The sequence below is a fragment of the Delphinapterus leucas genome, chromosome X (genome assembly GCF_059928025.1).
Source record: "Delphinapterus leucas isolate spDelLeu-1000000601 "Yukka" chromosome X, BTC_Dleu_Yukka2, whole genome shotgun sequence".
In the NCBI taxonomy this organism is placed as follows: Eukaryota; Metazoa; Chordata; class Mammalia; order Artiodactyla; family Monodontidae; genus Delphinapterus; species Delphinapterus leucas.
The window spans coordinates 99121561-99139621 of record NC_143150.1 but is presented as its reverse complement, the minus strand read 5'-3'; the positions used below and the strand labels follow the sequence as shown (position 1 = coordinate 99139621).

General features: G+C 40.6%; 1 protein-coding gene across 1 annotated transcript in view; it reads left to right on the top strand.

Moving 5' to 3' along the window:
* Positions 1-18061, top strand: part of SYTL5 (synaptotagmin like 5) — a 102339-nt gene that overhangs the window by 70150 nt on the left and 14128 nt on the right. Inside the window, exons 7-12 of the mRNA XM_089904638.1 lie at positions 5127-5259; positions 6882-6988; positions 8538-8630; positions 13225-13403; positions 15459-15558; positions 17157-17318. Of these exons, the coding sequence (XP_089760764.1) occupies positions 5127-5259; positions 6882-6988; positions 8538-8630; positions 13225-13403; positions 15459-15558; positions 17157-17318 (774 nt within the window). The remainder of the gene's footprint in view (positions 1-5126; positions 5260-6881; positions 6989-8537; positions 8631-13224; positions 13404-15458; positions 15559-17156; positions 17319-18061) is intronic.

Genomic DNA, 18061 nt, shown 5'->3' with positions numbered 1-18061 from the left:
AGGAAGGTTGTTCCAGTCACTTTATGGCTGACCTCCATCTTGCATAGTCAGTGCCCTTACTTCACCAGTGTCTAAAAGATCTCTAATGCCCCTGGAGGAGCAGCCAGTGCAAAGATCCTGAGGTGAGAGCATACCTGGTGTGTTCAAAGACGAACAAGGAGGCCAGCGTGGCTGTTGTGAGTGAACGAAGGGAGGAGTACTAGGAAATGAGTTCAAAGGGGTAGTAGGGCCAGGTAGGGTCTTGGAGACCACCGTATGCACTTCGGCATTTACTCTGGATAAGACGGGGGCAGTTGAAGGGTTTTCAGCAGACTAGTGAGATCATCTGGCTTCTGTTTATACAGGAACTGGGGGCTTTTCTGAGAAGCAGCTGTAGGGAAATAAGAGTGGAAGCCAGAAGGCCAGTTAAGAAGGAGGCCATCGCATTACTGCAGGCAAGAAACTGAGCTTTGGAACAGGGAGATAGACATGGAGGTTGTGAGCATCCAGATTCTATAGATACTTTTAAGGAAGAGCCAAAAGGCATTCAGACAGATTGAATAATAATTAATAAGTGTCTTTAAATACTTATAGTCTAAATTTGCTGATAAGATAAGAGGCATATTTAAACTTTTATCAATATTTATAGTAAGCTCAGCAAGCAGTACTGTCCAGAAAAGTGCACGCATAGTTGGTGATTGCACTCGCTGCTTTGGCAACCTAACAAGGAATGGTATTCAAAATATTTAGCAACTGGTATGGCATGGGCACTGAGCCATCAGAACAGACCCTGGCGCAAGGTTGCACAGCATCCTGGGGGCCCTTCCATGCCGTGCAGTATCCTGGATTGCGGGGAGAACTACGGTTGAGGAGGAGAGGAGCACAGGGAAGGGGAGATGGACTGGGAGTAGCTCTGTTTACCAACTGATACAGAAGTATTTAAAAAAATTGAACAGCTGGTACAGCTGTACCCATGGGTAGCAGACTATCAGTCCAGTAACTAGTAAGTTAGTCAAGTTCGTTCTCAAAACAAGGCTTACCTTCCTAAGTACCGTCATTGGCGGGATGGGGGTGGGAGGGAATCACCCTTGTCATGTGCTAGTACCCTCAAAACTAACAGCCTTTACAAGAATATTTCTTTATTTTTTTATTTTATTGAAGTATGGTTGATTTACAACGTTGTGTTAATTTCTGCTGGACAGCACAGTGATTTAGTTATACATATATACTTTTTTTTATTCTTTCCCATTATACGTTTTTTTTAACATCTTTATTGGAGCATAATTGCTTTACAATGTGTGTTAGTTTCTAGTGTATAACAAAGTGAATCAGCTATACATATACATACATCCCCATATCTCCTCCCTCGTGCGTCTTCCTCCCACCCTCCCTATCCCACCCCTCTAGGTGGTCACAAAGCACCGAGCTGATCTCCCTGTGCCATGTAGCTGCTTCCCACTAGCTATCTATTTTACATTTGGTAGTGTATATATGCCCGTGCCACTCTCTCACTTTATCCCAGCTTACCCTCCCCCCTCCCCGTGTCCTCAAGTCCATTCTCTACATCTGCGTCTTTATTCCTGTCCTGCCCCTACGTTCTTCAGAATCTTTTTTTTTTTTAGATTCCATATATATGTGTTAGCATACGGTATTTGTTTTTCTCTTTCAGACTTACTTCGCTCTATATGACAGACTCTAGGTCCATCCACCTCACTACAAATAGCTCAATTTCGTTTCTTTTTATGGCTGAGTAATATCCCATTGTATATATGTGCCACATCTTCTTCACCCATTTATCTGTTGATGGACACTCAGGTTGCTTCCATGTCCTGGCTATTGTAAATACAGCTACAGTGAACATTGTGGCACATGACTCTTTTTGAATTATGGTTTTCTCAGGGTATATGCCCAGTAGTGGGATTGCTGGGTCATATGGTAGTTCTATTTTTAGTTTTTTAAGGAACCTCCATACTGTTCTCCATAGCGGCTATATCAATTTACATTCCCACCAACAGTGCGAGAGGGTTCCCTTTTCTCCACAGCCTCTCCAGCATTTATTGTTTCTAGATTTTTTGATGATCGCCATTCTGACTGGTGTGAAGTGATACCTCGTTGTAGTTTTGATTTGCATTTCTCTAATGATTAGTGATATTGAGCATTGTTTCATGTGTTTGTTGGCAGTCTGTATATCTTCTTTGGAGAAATGTCTATTTAGGTCTTCTGCCCATTTTTGGATTGCGTTGTTTGTTTTTTTGATACTGAGCTGCGTGAGCTGCTTGTAAATTTTGGAGATTAATCCTTTGTCAGTTGCTTCATTTGCAAATATTTTCTCCCATTCTGAGGGTTGTCTTTTGGTCTTGTTTATGGTTTCCTTTGCTGTGCAAAAGCTTTTAAGTTTCATTAGGTCCCATTTGTTTATTTTTCTTTCCATTTCTCTAGGAGGTGGGTCAAAAAGGATCTTGCTGTGATTTATGTCATAGAGTGTTCTGCCTATGTTTTCCTCTAAGAGTTTGATAGTGTCTGGCCTTACATTTAGGTCTTTAATCCATTTTGAGTTTATTTTTGTGTATGGTGTTAGGAAGTGTTCTAATTTCATTCTTTTACATGTAGCTGTCCAGTTTTCCCAGCACCACTTATTGAAGAGGCTGTCTTTTCTCCATTGTATATTCTTGCCTCCTTTATCAAAAATAAGGTGACCATATGTGCATGGGTTTATCTCTGGGCTTTCTTTCCTGTTCCATTGATCTATATTTCTGTTTTTGTGCCAGTACCATACTGTCTTGATGACTGTAGCTTTGTAGTATAGTCTGAAGTCATGGAGTCTGATTCCTCCAGCTCCGTTTTTCTTTCTCAAGATTGCTTTGGCTGTCTTGAGAAAGAAAAACGGATATACCATGTTCTTGGATTGGAAGAATCAACATTGTGAAAATGACTACACTACCCAAAGCAATCTACAGATTCAGTGCAATCCCTATCAAACTACCAATGGCATTTTTCACAGAACTAGAACAAAAAATTTCACAATTTGTATGGAAACACAGAAGACCCCGAATAGCCATTATGCTTTGTTGTAGGATACTGACTATAGTTCTCTGTGCTGTACAGTAGGACCTTGTTGTTTATCCATTCTATATGTAAGAGCTTACATCTGCTAACCCCAAACTCCTAGTCCATCCCTCCCCCAACCCCCTCCCCCTTGGCAACTATAAGTCTATTCTCTATGTCTGTAAGTCTGTTTCTGTTTCATAGGTAGGTTCATTTGTGTCATATTTTAGATTTCATATATAAGTGATATCATATGGTATTTATCTTTCTGACTTCACTTAGTATGATAATCTCTAGTTGCATCCATGTTGCTGCAAATACAAGAATACTTTATTAAGCAACACCTAGATTTCCCTAACAGAAATTCCCTACAACCGTGTATACATACATATATATAGGCAGTGTCTTTATTGATCTCACTTTTGCATTCTAGCTGATCTAGGTGGTCTTTTCTAAGACAAAAAGAAACACAAAGAGAAATATTTTCTGTTGAATAGACTTAATACAGCACAGTACTTTATGAAACAGGTTTGCTCTTTCATGATGAAGGGAAGACCTATGTAGAATTAGATGACGATCAAGGTCACAGCTTCTCAGTTTCTCCCATTTCTCAGCATCTCTTTGTTTCAGTGTTCTTGTCTGCCTTAGTATGTGAGAAGTACATTTTTAAAATGGAAAACTCTTAGAACATGAAAGTCTCTAACCTGTGCTCTGCTGTGATGTAACTTATTAATTTTAGGCTTCACATCCTGAATCTTCAGGGTATGTGTTACATGTTCATCACTGTACAATATTAATTGGCCTGTTAGTGCTCAATATTAATGATACCGCAGGGTGCCAGTTCGAAAATTTGCTGTCAACGTAATTGCAAGTTGGTCTCGCTTCATTGGAGAAATCCATGTGTGACCAACTTTTTGAAGAGGTGTTGAAAACGGACCTATCCTTTTGACCTCCATCACAGTCTTTTGATAAACCTTAGTGGTCTGTAGCAACTAGAAAAGTTAGGAGCCAGATTCCTCCTGCTACAGGTAGTATGTGTTGGAGGATACTCAAAGATCAAAACCAGTCTATATTGAAGCTGCATTGATTTGCATGCTAAGGAAGTGAGAGTTCCATCTTTCCCGAATGAGTTCATTAACATCTCCTCAGTGTCTAAGGTATGGGGTAAAGATAGGGCAACAAGAAGGGAATGCCTTTCTGTAGGACTTTTGAAGGCTCTTTTTGATTGTTTACGGAAGGGGGAACGAAAGAGTCTCTCTTAGGTTCGATCATTATCACACCGTGGTATCATTTTCATGGAAACTTAACCTCAGCCCAGTTCTCAGAAGCCCAAAATTAGTTTTTCAAAACTCAAGCAAATTTGTAATGATGCAGTTGTGAAGCCCCTATGGGCACAGGCAAAGTCGGGACAGAATTTTCCTTTATAATGAAAGTAAGTGTCTGAATTCTGTCACGTGTGCAAGCGTGTATTAGCAAGCAGGTTCCAAAAAAAATAAATAAATCACCTACTCCTGTAAGCTGGGGAAGTCCCCATTCTTTATCCTTTTATGAACTTTAGTAAGTGCCTTGCATGAAATTTCGTTCCAATAATGACGTAAGCAACGCTGTTCTGATAACCCAGCCTACTAGATGGGAAAGGTGGCATGGTCTTCTGTTAAGTGAGGGGTGCTGGAAGTAAGGGGTGGTTGAGGAGAGAACGTGAGGACAAATGTGGGACCAAACAGAGTTCTAACCCCGAGCACTACTCTGAGGCTATGAAGCTTGCCAGATTCTTATACATGGTTCATTTAAGTTTGGAGGTACTTGTATTAATACCAACTTTCCTGCTAACCATATGTTAGAACACTCACTAATTTTGTCAATGAATAATTATTTCAAACACCTTTTGTGCTAGTTAGCAAACCTCTTAGTATATATTTTAGAGAGTAATTATTGATAGTAAGTTTTAGAGTTATATGGACTCCAGATATCAGCTTGCTCCTCCTGAAGAGTAATAGACATAGATGTGGCTATACTGGTATATATTTATATGGAAGGATTTGGAAGTCAGTTACAGTCAGTATAACGGGTTTTGGGTTTTTTTTCCATTTCTACTTTGTGAGAAGGAACACGGTTTTGAAAATTCCATGGATTTGGCTGCCATTGAAAGCACCTCTGAGGATCACACAAAGAGTCATCACCGAAAAACTTCTGGCGCACCTTCCATAGCAGTGTCCACGGCCTCCCTCTCCTCAGGTGGGTATTTGCCACATGACTACTGTGTTGTAAACATGAATAAATCGGGTGGAGTTGACTCCCTTGTGTGGCATTAAATGGATGTTTCATGCCTTAGAAAATAATCATCCATGGAGGGAGGCCCACTCCATAAGAACTGCTGAAAAGCCTCTTGCATTCCATGCAAAATCCATGAATCTTGGATTTGGCAGGAGTATACAGTATACAGTCATCACTGCCAAGTGTCCGAGCTATACCAAATGTCAGTAGAGGAGTGCAGGAAATACAGCTGGCTCATTTGATACAAAAGATAGACACATGCCCAGAGTTCAAGGAAATGGTAGTTCCATTGATATGGGCGTCAGAAGTGCCCTGTATCTCGACAGATTAATCATTATTCCATGGTTTAAATAAAGAGTTCTTTGCAAGCAACGTTAAGGGATTATTAATAACCCTTTTCATTTGTATGACACCTTCAAAAGTATCATTTCACTTCAGTATCACAACAGCCCTGTGAAGCAGAGATTATTTATGTTGCGATTTTATTACCTACGAATAAGGAAACTCTTTAGGGAAACATGTCATAATTAGGAAGTTTGTGTCCCACGTGTAGATTTGAAATCATGACAAAATCCTCAACAGAAAGAAATTGCCACTTACTCGATGATATTTACCTAAAGCCTAAGGCTGGATTCTCTGTGCTGAGTTGGAGAGCCTCTCCCAGCTAGGTAGCCCTGAAGGGTTGTCTAAATGTGCATGCTTATTGTTGCATTTTGTCCAGGACTAGAAAATCGGTTCACCCGTTAAATGAAAAATTTTAAAGTAGCCAACCTCATAGCGTGCATTTCTACTACTTCTACTCAGTAGGTCCTGTGTTTTGAGTACATCCTCTGTGTCAGGTGCCGTGCTAAGCAGTTCTGTGTCATTTATCATTTCAAACTTAATCGCTCTCTTGCTGTCTTCAGTCTTTCTCATTTATAAGCCACTCTTCTATCTCAGCAGTGCTTTGACATAGAACTGTTTTATGGAAATAAACTGTGTCTTGGTAAGCTATCCACGGCATTACTGAGTTTTGCATTGTTCTTTATATTTTTAAAAGCAAGAAATTCTGCTCATGAAAGAATGTTGTGGTGCCTAAAGAAATAGAACTTCCTCTCAGTTTCCCTACAGCCACTCCCTTTTTGTGTGAAAGGAACTTGCTGTATCATTTCATTGCGTTTTGTGTCAAATATGAAAACACAGTAGATTCTCTAAATATTTAAATAAAGAATGGTTAATGTTTTATTTTTTTGGTAAGCTTAAGGGCCCATCCTGTGAGAGTTTTCCAAAGTGTATGAGCAAAGCAGAAGCCTTAAACAGCTTAAAACGTTAGTATTTTATAGTAGAGCATTTGCCCTCCTATGCTCAAAGGAGAAATGAACACATCAGTGTTGGTAAGTCAGTCCAAGGAAATTTCAAAATACTGTTAAAAAATGGAAGTACGTTAGCATAACCAGCACGAAGGTACTGACTCTGTTGCTTTCATGACACTGTCTATGCCCTATGCCGAGAAAGAATTGGAATAGCGATGAAACATTCGCAATGAAAAGTGAACCCTTCTAACAAAACAAGATGATTCACATCTTTCTTTTTCCTTCCTCCAGACCGGAGTCGATCTGAGTTAGATTTGAGTGGGTCATTTACAGAAGACTTAGAGGATACTGTAAGCCTAAGAAGCAAGTCTGTCCCTGGGGCTTCAGACAAAGACTTGGTAAGTTGGGTGTGGAAGAGTCTAATGATCATGAAGAAAGGGCACAATCTTGTTCCAAACCTGTCCACTTTGAGGTGAGGATGAGTTGAGAGTGAAGTGAGGATATACAATAATTTCTTCCTATTAGTCTTCACAACTAACGTATAAAAACAGCCAAAGAATGATTTAGCAAAGGTAACGGGTGGGTGGTGGTGGGATGAATTGGGAGATGGGGATTGACATATATACACTAATATGTATAAAATAGATAACTATTAACCTGCTATATAAAAAATATAAATAAGATAAAATTCAAAAAAGTAAGATTGGCGATAACAAGTGTTAGTGTGGATGTGGAGGAAAGGGAATCCTTGTGCACTGCTGGTGGGAATGTAAATTGGTGCAGCCACTATGGAAATCAGTATGGAGGTTCCTCAAAAAATTTGCAAAATTTTGAACTACCGTATGCTCCAGAAATTCTACCTCTGAGTATTTATCTGAAGAAAATGAAAACACTAACTTGTAAAGATATCTGCACCCCCATGTTCATTGCAGTATTATTTACAATAGCCAAAACATGGAAACAACCTAAGTGTCCATCAGTAAATAGATGAATGAGTAAAGAAGTGGTGGTATGTGTATACAGTGGAATACTATTCAGCTACAAAAAAGAATAAAATCCTGCCATTCGCAACAACATGGATGAACCTCTTGGGCGTTATGCTAAGTGAAATAAGTCAGAAAGACGAATACCGTGTGACCTCACTTATATGGAGCATCAAATAAAAGAGAATGTAATTCCAACAGGATGCAAAATATTAGTTTCACATGTGGGGGTGAGAGGAGTGCCAGGGAAGAGAGGAGAAGCAAAAAAGAAAGGTGTCCGTGATTTTAAAAAAAAAAAAGTATGCATAATATAATCCATTTGTGTGTGTGTATGTGTGTGTGTGTGTGTATCCTATCCATACCATCAAAAATTTTTAAAGTTTGATCATTAATGTTAGTGGAGATATAAGTTTTTTATATTACTTGAAATTTATCTACATTGCTTAAACTTTTTGCTATAAAAATGTATTACTTAAATAACCAGGAAAAAAACAATGGGGGAAGAAAAGTAGAATCTGGGATTTTGGACAAGAATCTAGTATCTAAAATAGTTTATTCTATTGGAGAGATTTTCAAGATACATTTCCCCATTTTGACGGTATATATACACACACACAAATGTGCCCCAATTTTTTAAATTAAAAGATAACTTTCAGTACATTGCTCAAAGTGAATCATTTTAGTGAGCAGGGAGGTAGGAATCGAACGCCGAGGTCTGTGTGATTCCAAATTTCGTATTCTTTCCATAAGGCAAGCATCCCTAGGAAGGAGACCCCAATCCTCTGATGGTGCAGTTCAGGTACCATCAGAGTGGAAGGCAAAAGAGAAAAACCTAGGAATGGGGTGATTTCTAGATATTTGTATCTGATTTTTCAAGTATTTAAGAAAGTGGTTTTTTAAGTGAAAAGACTTTCTAGGAAAGAAATAAACCAAACCACTGATATTTTTTCCCATCCTTCCTTAGGACTACTTGGAAGAGACAGAAGAAGGCATTGATGACTTAGCGTCCTCTCGGTTTTCTGCAAACACCCACAGTCTAGCAAGTGGCCTGTCAGCCGTAAGCAATTCTCTAGCATGCGCTGGAAGAGTCTTCCTCCGGTGATTTTCTGTGCATTTCCAAAGGAGAGAATAATGTTCTTCAAAAACGCGTGATAGTGATTTAAAAGTCATTATAGTCTCCTGCTTGCTCTTTGTCCACAGAGTAGTTTTCACTCAAATTTTGTGATGGCTTTTCCTAAGGCTTCTGATTCCTTCCCTCTCCTACTTTAAAAACCTCTCCTCACCCAGGTGTTTTTTTTTTTTGCGGTACGCGGGCCTCTCACTGCTGTGGCCTCTCCCATTGCGGAGCACAGGCTCCGGACGCACAGGCTCAGCGGCCATGGCTGTCGGGCCCAGCCGCTCTGCGGCATGTGGGATCTTCCCGGACCGGGGCACGAACCCGTGTCCCCTGCATCGGCAGGCGGACTCTCAACCACTGCGCCACCAGGGAAGCCCCTCACCCATGTTTTAAAACCTATCACTCCCTAGTTCAGGGCCTCGTCAGCGGAAGCCTATGAATTATCTCAGTTCTCAGCTGTTAAATTTCCCTGCCACCGTTCTCTCAACTCCCCAACTATCCTCCACTCTACCGCCAGTCACTTTCCTAAAACATGTACCCAAGTAGGTTTCTCTCCTACTCACACATCAAGTCCATAGCTTTCCACTGCCTGCGGAATAAAATCCCTTCTTACTTTGGTGTTTGAACCCTTCTTTGAGAGAGCTTTAGGAGCTCCCGTGTCCTTATACCCATCTATATGCCTACAAGTCTTGTCTTTGCTTCTCTGATTTCTGTCTGTTGCTCTAATACCTTTTTTTCTTTTGACCTTTGGGTGGCTTCCTTAAAGAATTCTCAAGCAGGCTCTGACAGGAAGTGGACCTACCTAAGTGTGCCTGATGCTGACTCAGACACTGTGAGTGTTCAAGCTTTTCCTTTTTTCTAACCATACTTCACAAAATTCATGGTACAGGGAATCTAATTAGGTAGGCAATTTGTCCAGCATTTGTCTCTTTCTGGCTTGTATACAGTTAACCAGAGGTTCTCTTTTAAAAGGTAAATAACATGATCAGAATCCAGGTATTCCAAAGAAAGAACATTTGTTAAACATTAGAATCTGAGGAACAGTGAAAAGATACGTGGTCTAAAATGATTTACCACGAACAAGGCACCTTTAGAGTAAACATCTCTGTTTAACTCACAGCATTGGCTTGGTTAAGAGCGTAAAGTTTGGTTAGTAGTAAAATTTCTGTAACTTCTTCATTTTCTCCCAAGCTTCAGCAGTTGTGGGTCCTTAAACTGTCTTTTCTATATATGGATGTCATGCTTACAGAGGACCCTCTTTGAAGAAGTGGCGACAGAGGAATGTGGTGTAGATACAAGTCAGTGATACAAGGAGGCAGTGAGGTATGGTGGAGAGGTCCTCAGACTAATAATCTTGAAATCTTGGCTTTATGTTTTCAACAAAAAAATTAATCAGTCGGTCTAAGAAAGAAATGGGAAATTTTATTGGAGCCAAATTGGGGATTATAACCCAGAAACAGCATCTCCAAAAGCTCCAAGAACTGTTCCACCCTTGTGAACTCAAGGCACAGTTATATAAGTTTTTTGAGACAGAGGGCTGTACATTAAATGATGTATTATTGACAGTTTATACAATTGAGATCTAAGTGTCATCATGTCCCCTTACAAGAGCAAGAAGGAATGTTATCTTTTACTGAGTTTCTTATTGATGCTAGGAGAATGTTGCTTTCTGTCGTTGAGCAGTTATTTCTGCGAATGGGGGAGGTCTGGTCGATGCATAATACAGATACACAATGTACAGTGTGGGGAGAGAGGAGGCCAAAGGGTAAAGAAGATTTTTTATGTTTAAATTTTTCTTATCTTGCCATAAAATACGAATTTTATGTCACAGTGTCTTGGCACTGCCAACAATTTCTGTGAGCCAGACTTTACTTATATGTAACGTGAGGGGGTTGAGGCTTATTCTTGAAGCCCTTGAAGCTCAATGCATGGTCCGTGGACCAGCAGTATTGTATCACCTGGGACAGAGACTGGAAAACGCTGTCAGCTCACAGAGCCCCTAGTGTCTCAGTGATAATTTCATAGCACTCCTAGGCCCAAAGTAATACCTGACTAGCCCATTTATTAAGTAGTTAGCTTGAAAAACAAATTTAATAAGTACTGGGATCCTAACAACTTAGTAGCCATTTGAAAAAATAATATACATAACTTGAAAGAAAAATAATATTTTTATTCCAGTCTTAAATAGCCCCTGATGGGATGTGCGTGCCTGATGGGCACTACATGACTTGTCAGATCTTGGAATCTGATTGGGTAGCATCATTTTCATTTCCTGTTCCCCGTTGATTTTTGTGCAATACTTGCTTTTTGTCATAGCAACTGCCCCAAACTCAGCTTCACGTAGATAGGACTTCATTGAAAAGAATAAGGTGGAATTTAATGTTAATACTGTGAACCACTGTTCGTAGTTTGCATGGTGTCTGGTAGTTGTCGCTGTGTTTCCCTTGAAATTTTAAAATATCCTGCTTTGCCCCTGTGAGTTGGCTCTGCTGCTTTGGGATGCCGAGACACACAGTTTGGGAGCTGTGGACCTAGGAGTTTGTTAGAAAAGCAGAATCTCAGACCCCCCCGGGACTGAATAGATCAGAATCGTCATTTTAACGAGATCCCCAGGTGACCTATATGCAGTTAAAAATATATATATTTATTCATTTTGACTGCATCGTGTCTTAGTTGCGGCAAGTGGGATCTTTAGCTGCAGCATGTGGACTCTTAGTTGCGGCACGTATGCGGGATCTAGATCCCTGACTAGGGATCGAACCCAGGCCCCCTGCATTGGGAGCATGGAGTCTTACCCACTGGACCACCAGGGAAGTCCCGACCTATATGCAATTGAAGTTTGCAAAGCACTGCTCAAAGACACTTGCTATCATGAAAATTTTGATGTTTTGTTTTATGAATAAAAAAGATGAAGTAGGTCACTCACTGGCTTTCTTTAAGTTTTAATCTCCACATAATTATGGAATCCTTGGTTTGCCCTTGCCCTTGACTTAAGCTTGGAATAGATACTAGCCACATCACCCACTTCGTGTTTTTTGATCAGTCTCTACTCTGAGCAATTGGAGGAAGGTAATGACTTTTGTTTTATGTATAAACAAAAAAGTATAAAAAGTAGGAAGTCTAAACTCTCTTTGCACTCACCATAGTCCTTCCCAGTGGTTCACAGACAGGCTTTTGAAACTCCTGGGTCACTCCTGAAAGCCTTCCAGGTGGCCTTTTGTGACAGTCGTGTTGCTAAGACATAGAGTTTGTGCTGCTGGTACTACAGGATAATTTTGTTACGTTTAATTTAAAATATGTCTCTTGCTATTAGTGTGTCATCAGAAACTTCATTCATTCTGGTACATTTGGATAGAGTTTCTTTTTACATTTTAATTTTATTTATTGGTTGCTGTGTTATTTTCTTCTTTAGTGTTCTGTTTTGTGGGTTGCTATTTTATAGATGTGTACAAAGCCATGGTCTTATTACTACCCATGTGGCTGCACGGCTGCTCAGGGGGGAGCCTGACAGCTATGGGCATGTGACGTTCTCCTGGCATGCCCTTGTTAAAGATGCAGTTTTGTTACTGAACCAAACTTGGGTCTGCTTGCCTGGGCACGGTAAAGGCAATCTGCTGACACCAGATCGTGGTGAAGGAAAGTACAGTGTAGATTGTAAAAGCACCAATATAAGGAGGACAGGTGGTTGGTGCTCTATAAACCCCAGAACTCCCCAAGGGGTTTCAGCAAAGCATTTTTAAAGGCCAGGTGAGGGACGGGGGTTGCAGGGTATGTGATCAGCTTGTGCACAGTTCTCTGACTGGTTGATGGTGTGCAGTCTTTAGGCTCCAGAAGGTCTGGGGGCTACATGTTCTTGGTCATCAAGTAGTTAATGTCTTCCAATTTGGTGGGAGTTTTAGCATCTGTAAAACAACTCAGGAAGTGTGCATCTGATACTCTTATCTGGGTGCTTCAGAGAGGAGCTATAGCAGAGGATATGGGGGCGGGTCTGTCCTGGGAAGGCTGCATAGGGTCTTGCTCGGTTAGAGTTCTGGCTTCCCAGAGACTGATGGGGTACTCTAGGTAGATGTCAGAGAGAGAAGCTTGTGGCTTATGCTAGCACAGAAATAGGAAATGAGTTTTTCTTTGTCCTGGTCAATGCATTCTAGACCTTGAAGTAGATTGACCTTGAGTCTACCAGTGAAAAAGGAGAATGCTGCAGGGATGAGGAAAAGAGATATGATGGGAAATGCCTCAATGACCCTGTATTCATTAGAAGCAGTGAATAAACACAGGGTATTCACTAACCCGAGAAGACAATAATGCTTCCCCTCAGCAAGTTTCCTGACTTCCTTACTAATGGTCCTAGTTCTTGTCCTTTTTCAGGCTTTTATACAATACCAGAAAGACAAGCGATTTTTGCTTTCTTCCTTTCACCCTAAACTTCCCTGCTCCTTATAGACAATGGGAACTGTAACTGAATGAAGGGAGGTAACCTCTGTGAAGAGATCACTAGCATAACACTAGATGCCTCTTTTCATCTTGTTTATTTCAGACCAGCCTGAACAGCATGATGAGTGTTTACAGTGAAACAGGAGACTATGGCAACGTGAAGGTCAGCGGGGAAATCCTTCTCCACATCAGCTACTGCTACAAAACTGGCGGGCTCTACATTTTTGTCAAGAATTGCAGAAATCTGGCCATAGGAGATGAAAAGAAACAGAGGACAGATGCGTAAGCATATACCATATTCCTTAGACTATTTCGGTCACTGCATATGTGAGTATGTGTGTTTGTCACGTGTGTTTCTTTTTCAGAAGCGTCTTAGCATTCCCTAGATTCAGAAAGTTGATCGTCACTTTCTTCCTGTGCCAAACTTCTAAATATTCTTTGATGTGCATGTATAATGGTTGCATTCGTGGTTACCTGATTTTTACTTTTTTATTTTACTTCTATTTTATTTTATTCTATTCTATTTTACTTTATTGTATTGTATTCTATTCCATTCCATTCCATTCCATTCTATTCTATTCTATTCTATTCTATTCTATTCTATTCTATTCTATTCCATTCCATTCCATTCCATTCCATTCCATTCCATTCCATTCCATTCCAGCACTGCACGGCTTGTGGGATCTCAGTTCCCCGACCTGGGATTGAACCTGGGCCACGGCAGTGAAAGCACCAAGTCCTAACCACTAGATGACCAGGGAACTCCCAGATTTTTTAAAAGCTATTACTCAGCGTGACTCAGGACTGACAGATTTGTAGTTCACACAGAGGCAGCTCTTTGAGATAGAAGGCTGACACATTGGCACACCCCAGGATGTATAAGAGCATCCTGTTAATTTTTGTTCTGGGAAACACTCCAGAGAAAATTACCAAGCTGTTCACCCAATTGAACAACTTGAGAGGGCAATTTTGAAGCTCTCAGGATTTCAGGGACGAGCCCGGGAGGGCAGGGATGAGTATAGCACATTGGAAAGAAGCTAGATACAAAGATATGCCATGCCTTCCCAGGACCACTGCCAGGTTTGATGATTCACTAGGAGGACTCACAGGTCTCCACACATAATCAGCAAAGGGAAAAGGCATATGTGGCAAAGTTCTAAAGAATCCAGGCTTAAGCTTCCAAGTATCCTTTCCCAGTGGAGTCACATGGGATGCGCTTAAGGTGCTTAAGTCCTCCAGCAACAAATTGTGGCAACACATGTGAAGTGTTGTCTACCAGGGAAGCTCATTGAGAGACTCAACTGGGCATATAACAACAAATTCCCAGTCTCCCAGAAGGAAAGCAGGGGTTCAGCAGAAGCCATATTATTTCCACAAATATTTTAGTCACAGTGAGCCACTTATATCTGTTCTGGGAATGATGAGAATCCTCCTGAAATCCAGGTTCCCACATGCCAGCCAAGAGCCGAACTTATAAGCAGGCATTTCTAAGGAGAGCAGTCTCAGACCTGCTGTTCACCTTTTCTCTACATAAAGATGACCTAGGTTCAGTAAACAACTCAGCAAAGCTGTTTCCAACTTAGACAAACAGATGGATTCTGAGTACAGATTGGTCCACTTACCTCCTCAGCTAAATATCAGAGAGCTTCAGAGCTTCAATACCATCATTTAGACTAGCATGGAAAGGGATCATCTAAAGCCCATCCTGAAGATGTGCTTCAGGACTCTGGTAGCATCCTTTACATTTCAATCTTGTACATTTCTGAGTCTGCCATGATGCTTCACTCCAAGAGACTCCTGGGACCGCTCAAGGCAAGGTATTGGGTAGAATTGCTGTTGTGATTTCCTCTTTGCACCATTTTTCTTCATCCATCCATGGCCATTGACTCCACCCATCAGAAGTCCTGACATCTGAGTGGAGAGGAAAATAACCCCATATTTTGTGAGACCATTGATCATAATAATAGATTACATTTATTGAGTAGTATAATATGTCAGTTTCTTGTATGGCTCAGCTAATTTTATCTTCACAATGCCATACGTAAGCTCTTGAGTTCACCGAAACCAGTGAGGCCTGGAGTGATTCAAACCCAGCTGGCTTGACTCCAGAGCCCACACCCTCTACCACTCGACTTTACTGCTTCTCTCTTATTGAAGGTCCAGAGTTATATTTCAAGGTGTCCTGTTATGTAGACAACATTCCCTTTGGTTCTGTCTCTTATACTCACTAGCCTATTCCCTTTGCCTCTTTTATTCACTGATGTCCCCGAGCATTTCTTGCAAAGTAGATGTTTCCCAAGAATTATTTTCATTTCTTTATTTTTTTACCATCTACAGTTATGTCAAGTCATACCTTCTTCCTGACAAGTCTAGAAATAATAAGCGCAAGACCAGAATCAGAACAGGCACCAATCCAGAATTCAATGAAACACTGAAGGTAAATAAATATTCTCTCAGAGTAACTTTAGTGATACAGTTTACAGTCTCATTGAAACTACAGAGGATTTGCATGTCAAGGCTTATATGTATTTTAGCAAAGTAGAATTTGAATCAATTAATGTGATACCCTTGGCTTTCTGTTTCTGGAAAAGAAAAATGTAAACCACTCTTAATCTGTTTTTCTCTGGTGCTCCTGAAATTGCACCTTAAGTAGAGACAATCCAGGAAAATTACATCTGACCTGATACATCCTGTCAAAAAGTATGTTTCACCCTTGGGAAAACTGTGTTTTTTCTAGTTTCCCCTGAAAGAAGTTTGTCACAGTTTTGACAGTAACATAGCAGGTCTGTACCCAATCACTGTTCTGCTAACACAGCGTGAAGATGTGCTGTTTCTTGTAAGGGTTTTGGAATCTGGCTAAATTTAAGCATGTGGTTAGTGAACAGTGGAGATGCAGGGCCGGATTCCAGAACTCTCAGAGACAGTGGCCCAGATAAGAGATGACCCAGGCCCCAATTCTAGAGAAATGACTTTTCCCTATAGGCTTCCACGTAACCTCTTCTCTCACCCTGGACCAATCTAGCCTGGTAAGAAAGATCCAGGGAGATGGGGATGTAGACGTTATTGCCAGTTGCAGAGTAATTTATGGATCTTGTGCCCAGAATGATGGAGTCAGAGTCTACCATAGGAGGAAGTTGGTGAGTTGGGGTATGTGTCGGTGGGGTCATATGTGAAAGCAGGAACCAATATCAAAACAGATCAAAGTGAAAATGAATGAATATAGGCAGAGGGTGAATCCAGCAGCCATGACAAGATAGCAAAGATGAGCCCAAGCAGAAGAGAAAAACAGAGTGACGTGGCAGATCCAGGAAGCAGGGAGCCCAGGTTGATCATGCCAGGAATAGCAAGGATGGGTGTAGACGCAAATCCGAGATCAGGAGTCAGTCAGTCTGAAGCGTGTCCCAGGTGGTCATTTGCTTAGGATAATCAGGAGGTTTTGAGGGTGTATGGGCTTGTGGCCCTGGATGATGTTCTGCTGGAAAAGGCAAAACCATGCCAACAATATTTCCTTTCTGCTCAACCTACGTATATATCGATTCATCCCTGCACTTAGGCTGAACTTTATGAAGTTTGGCATTTGCAAGTTTCTCACTGTCAGTCTATCCTGGATTTGGGGCTTCTTGTTATAACTAAAATAAGACAGATAAATTAGAGAATTGATATATTAAACATTGTGCTTACAAAGTAGTTGTTGACAAAATAATTAGGCAAATGAAAAGCAGGTAAAACTGAAAAGGGGACAAGCTTCATCACCTGACACTTTTTATACAATATCTGAAATTTATCGACTCCCCCCCCCGCAAACAGTCTGTTGATATATGGTTCCGTGCTAAGGCTCACACAAAATGATTTTATGGAATAGAACCTCGGGTGTAGCAGAAACGAAGAAAAATGAAGATTTTTTTCTCTTGGGTTTGTTTTGTTCATATTACTAATGTATTTGATCTGAAAGCTGGTGGTAGTAAATTTCAACCTGTCCTAGAAGTGGGCAGAGTCCTCCTTATGGAGTGTGATGTTGTAAATCTGATTTTGCAGTATACCATCAGCCATACCCAGCTGGAAACGAGAACTCTGCAGCTCTCAGTCTGGCATTACGATCGATTTGGACGGAACAGCTTCCTTGGGGAGGTGGAGATTCCTTTTGACTCATGGAACTTTGAAAATCCAAGTGATGAGTGGTTTGTCCTTCAGCCCAAGGTAGGAAATGCTTCCAGATGAGTCAAACAGTTATACAAGTAATGAGCAAAACTGATGTCACAGGCCTAAAGAATCTGGAGACTTCCAGTTGTCAAGTGATAATCTGAAAAGGTTAGTGCAGCTAATTTTGGAATAATATAATAAATGTAAATCCATTCTTTTGGAAATCCTTCTTCTTCGATACAGACTGTCTGTAAAATCAAGCCCCATAATCATATATCATATTAATTTGATCTACTAAAAATATAGTCGTCATTCGAAGGTTGCCATGGATAAACAAAAGAATACATTATATGATCCTATTAGAAAGAGAAAGCGTTCATTTTCACATAGACAAAAACAGCTCCATAGAGCACGATCAGTCTCAAAACATTCTCTCTCTTCCTCATTCTCCACAATTCAGACATGAACAGGTGTGCTCTTGCCTTAGCTCACATGAGGAAGTGACCAGCAGCTAAAGTTTCTGGTTTCCTACATTCCTACTTTTGAGATTCAGAACCCAGGTCTTGAGTTACAGTCAGAAGAAGAAATCTCAAAGCTGGTTCTAGAAATTAAATGCTACTATCGTATGTTCTAAACTAAACCAACAGTACCTGAGATTCACTCTGTGCAATTGATATCTCTACATTTACAGTAGTTTTTGAAGTCAAAAGTGAGGTGGAATAAAGGTCACATTTACGTAACCAAAGATTGTTCTTTATAGAGAGAAGGGCAAAAAGAACATGATGGTAAAGATAGTGGAT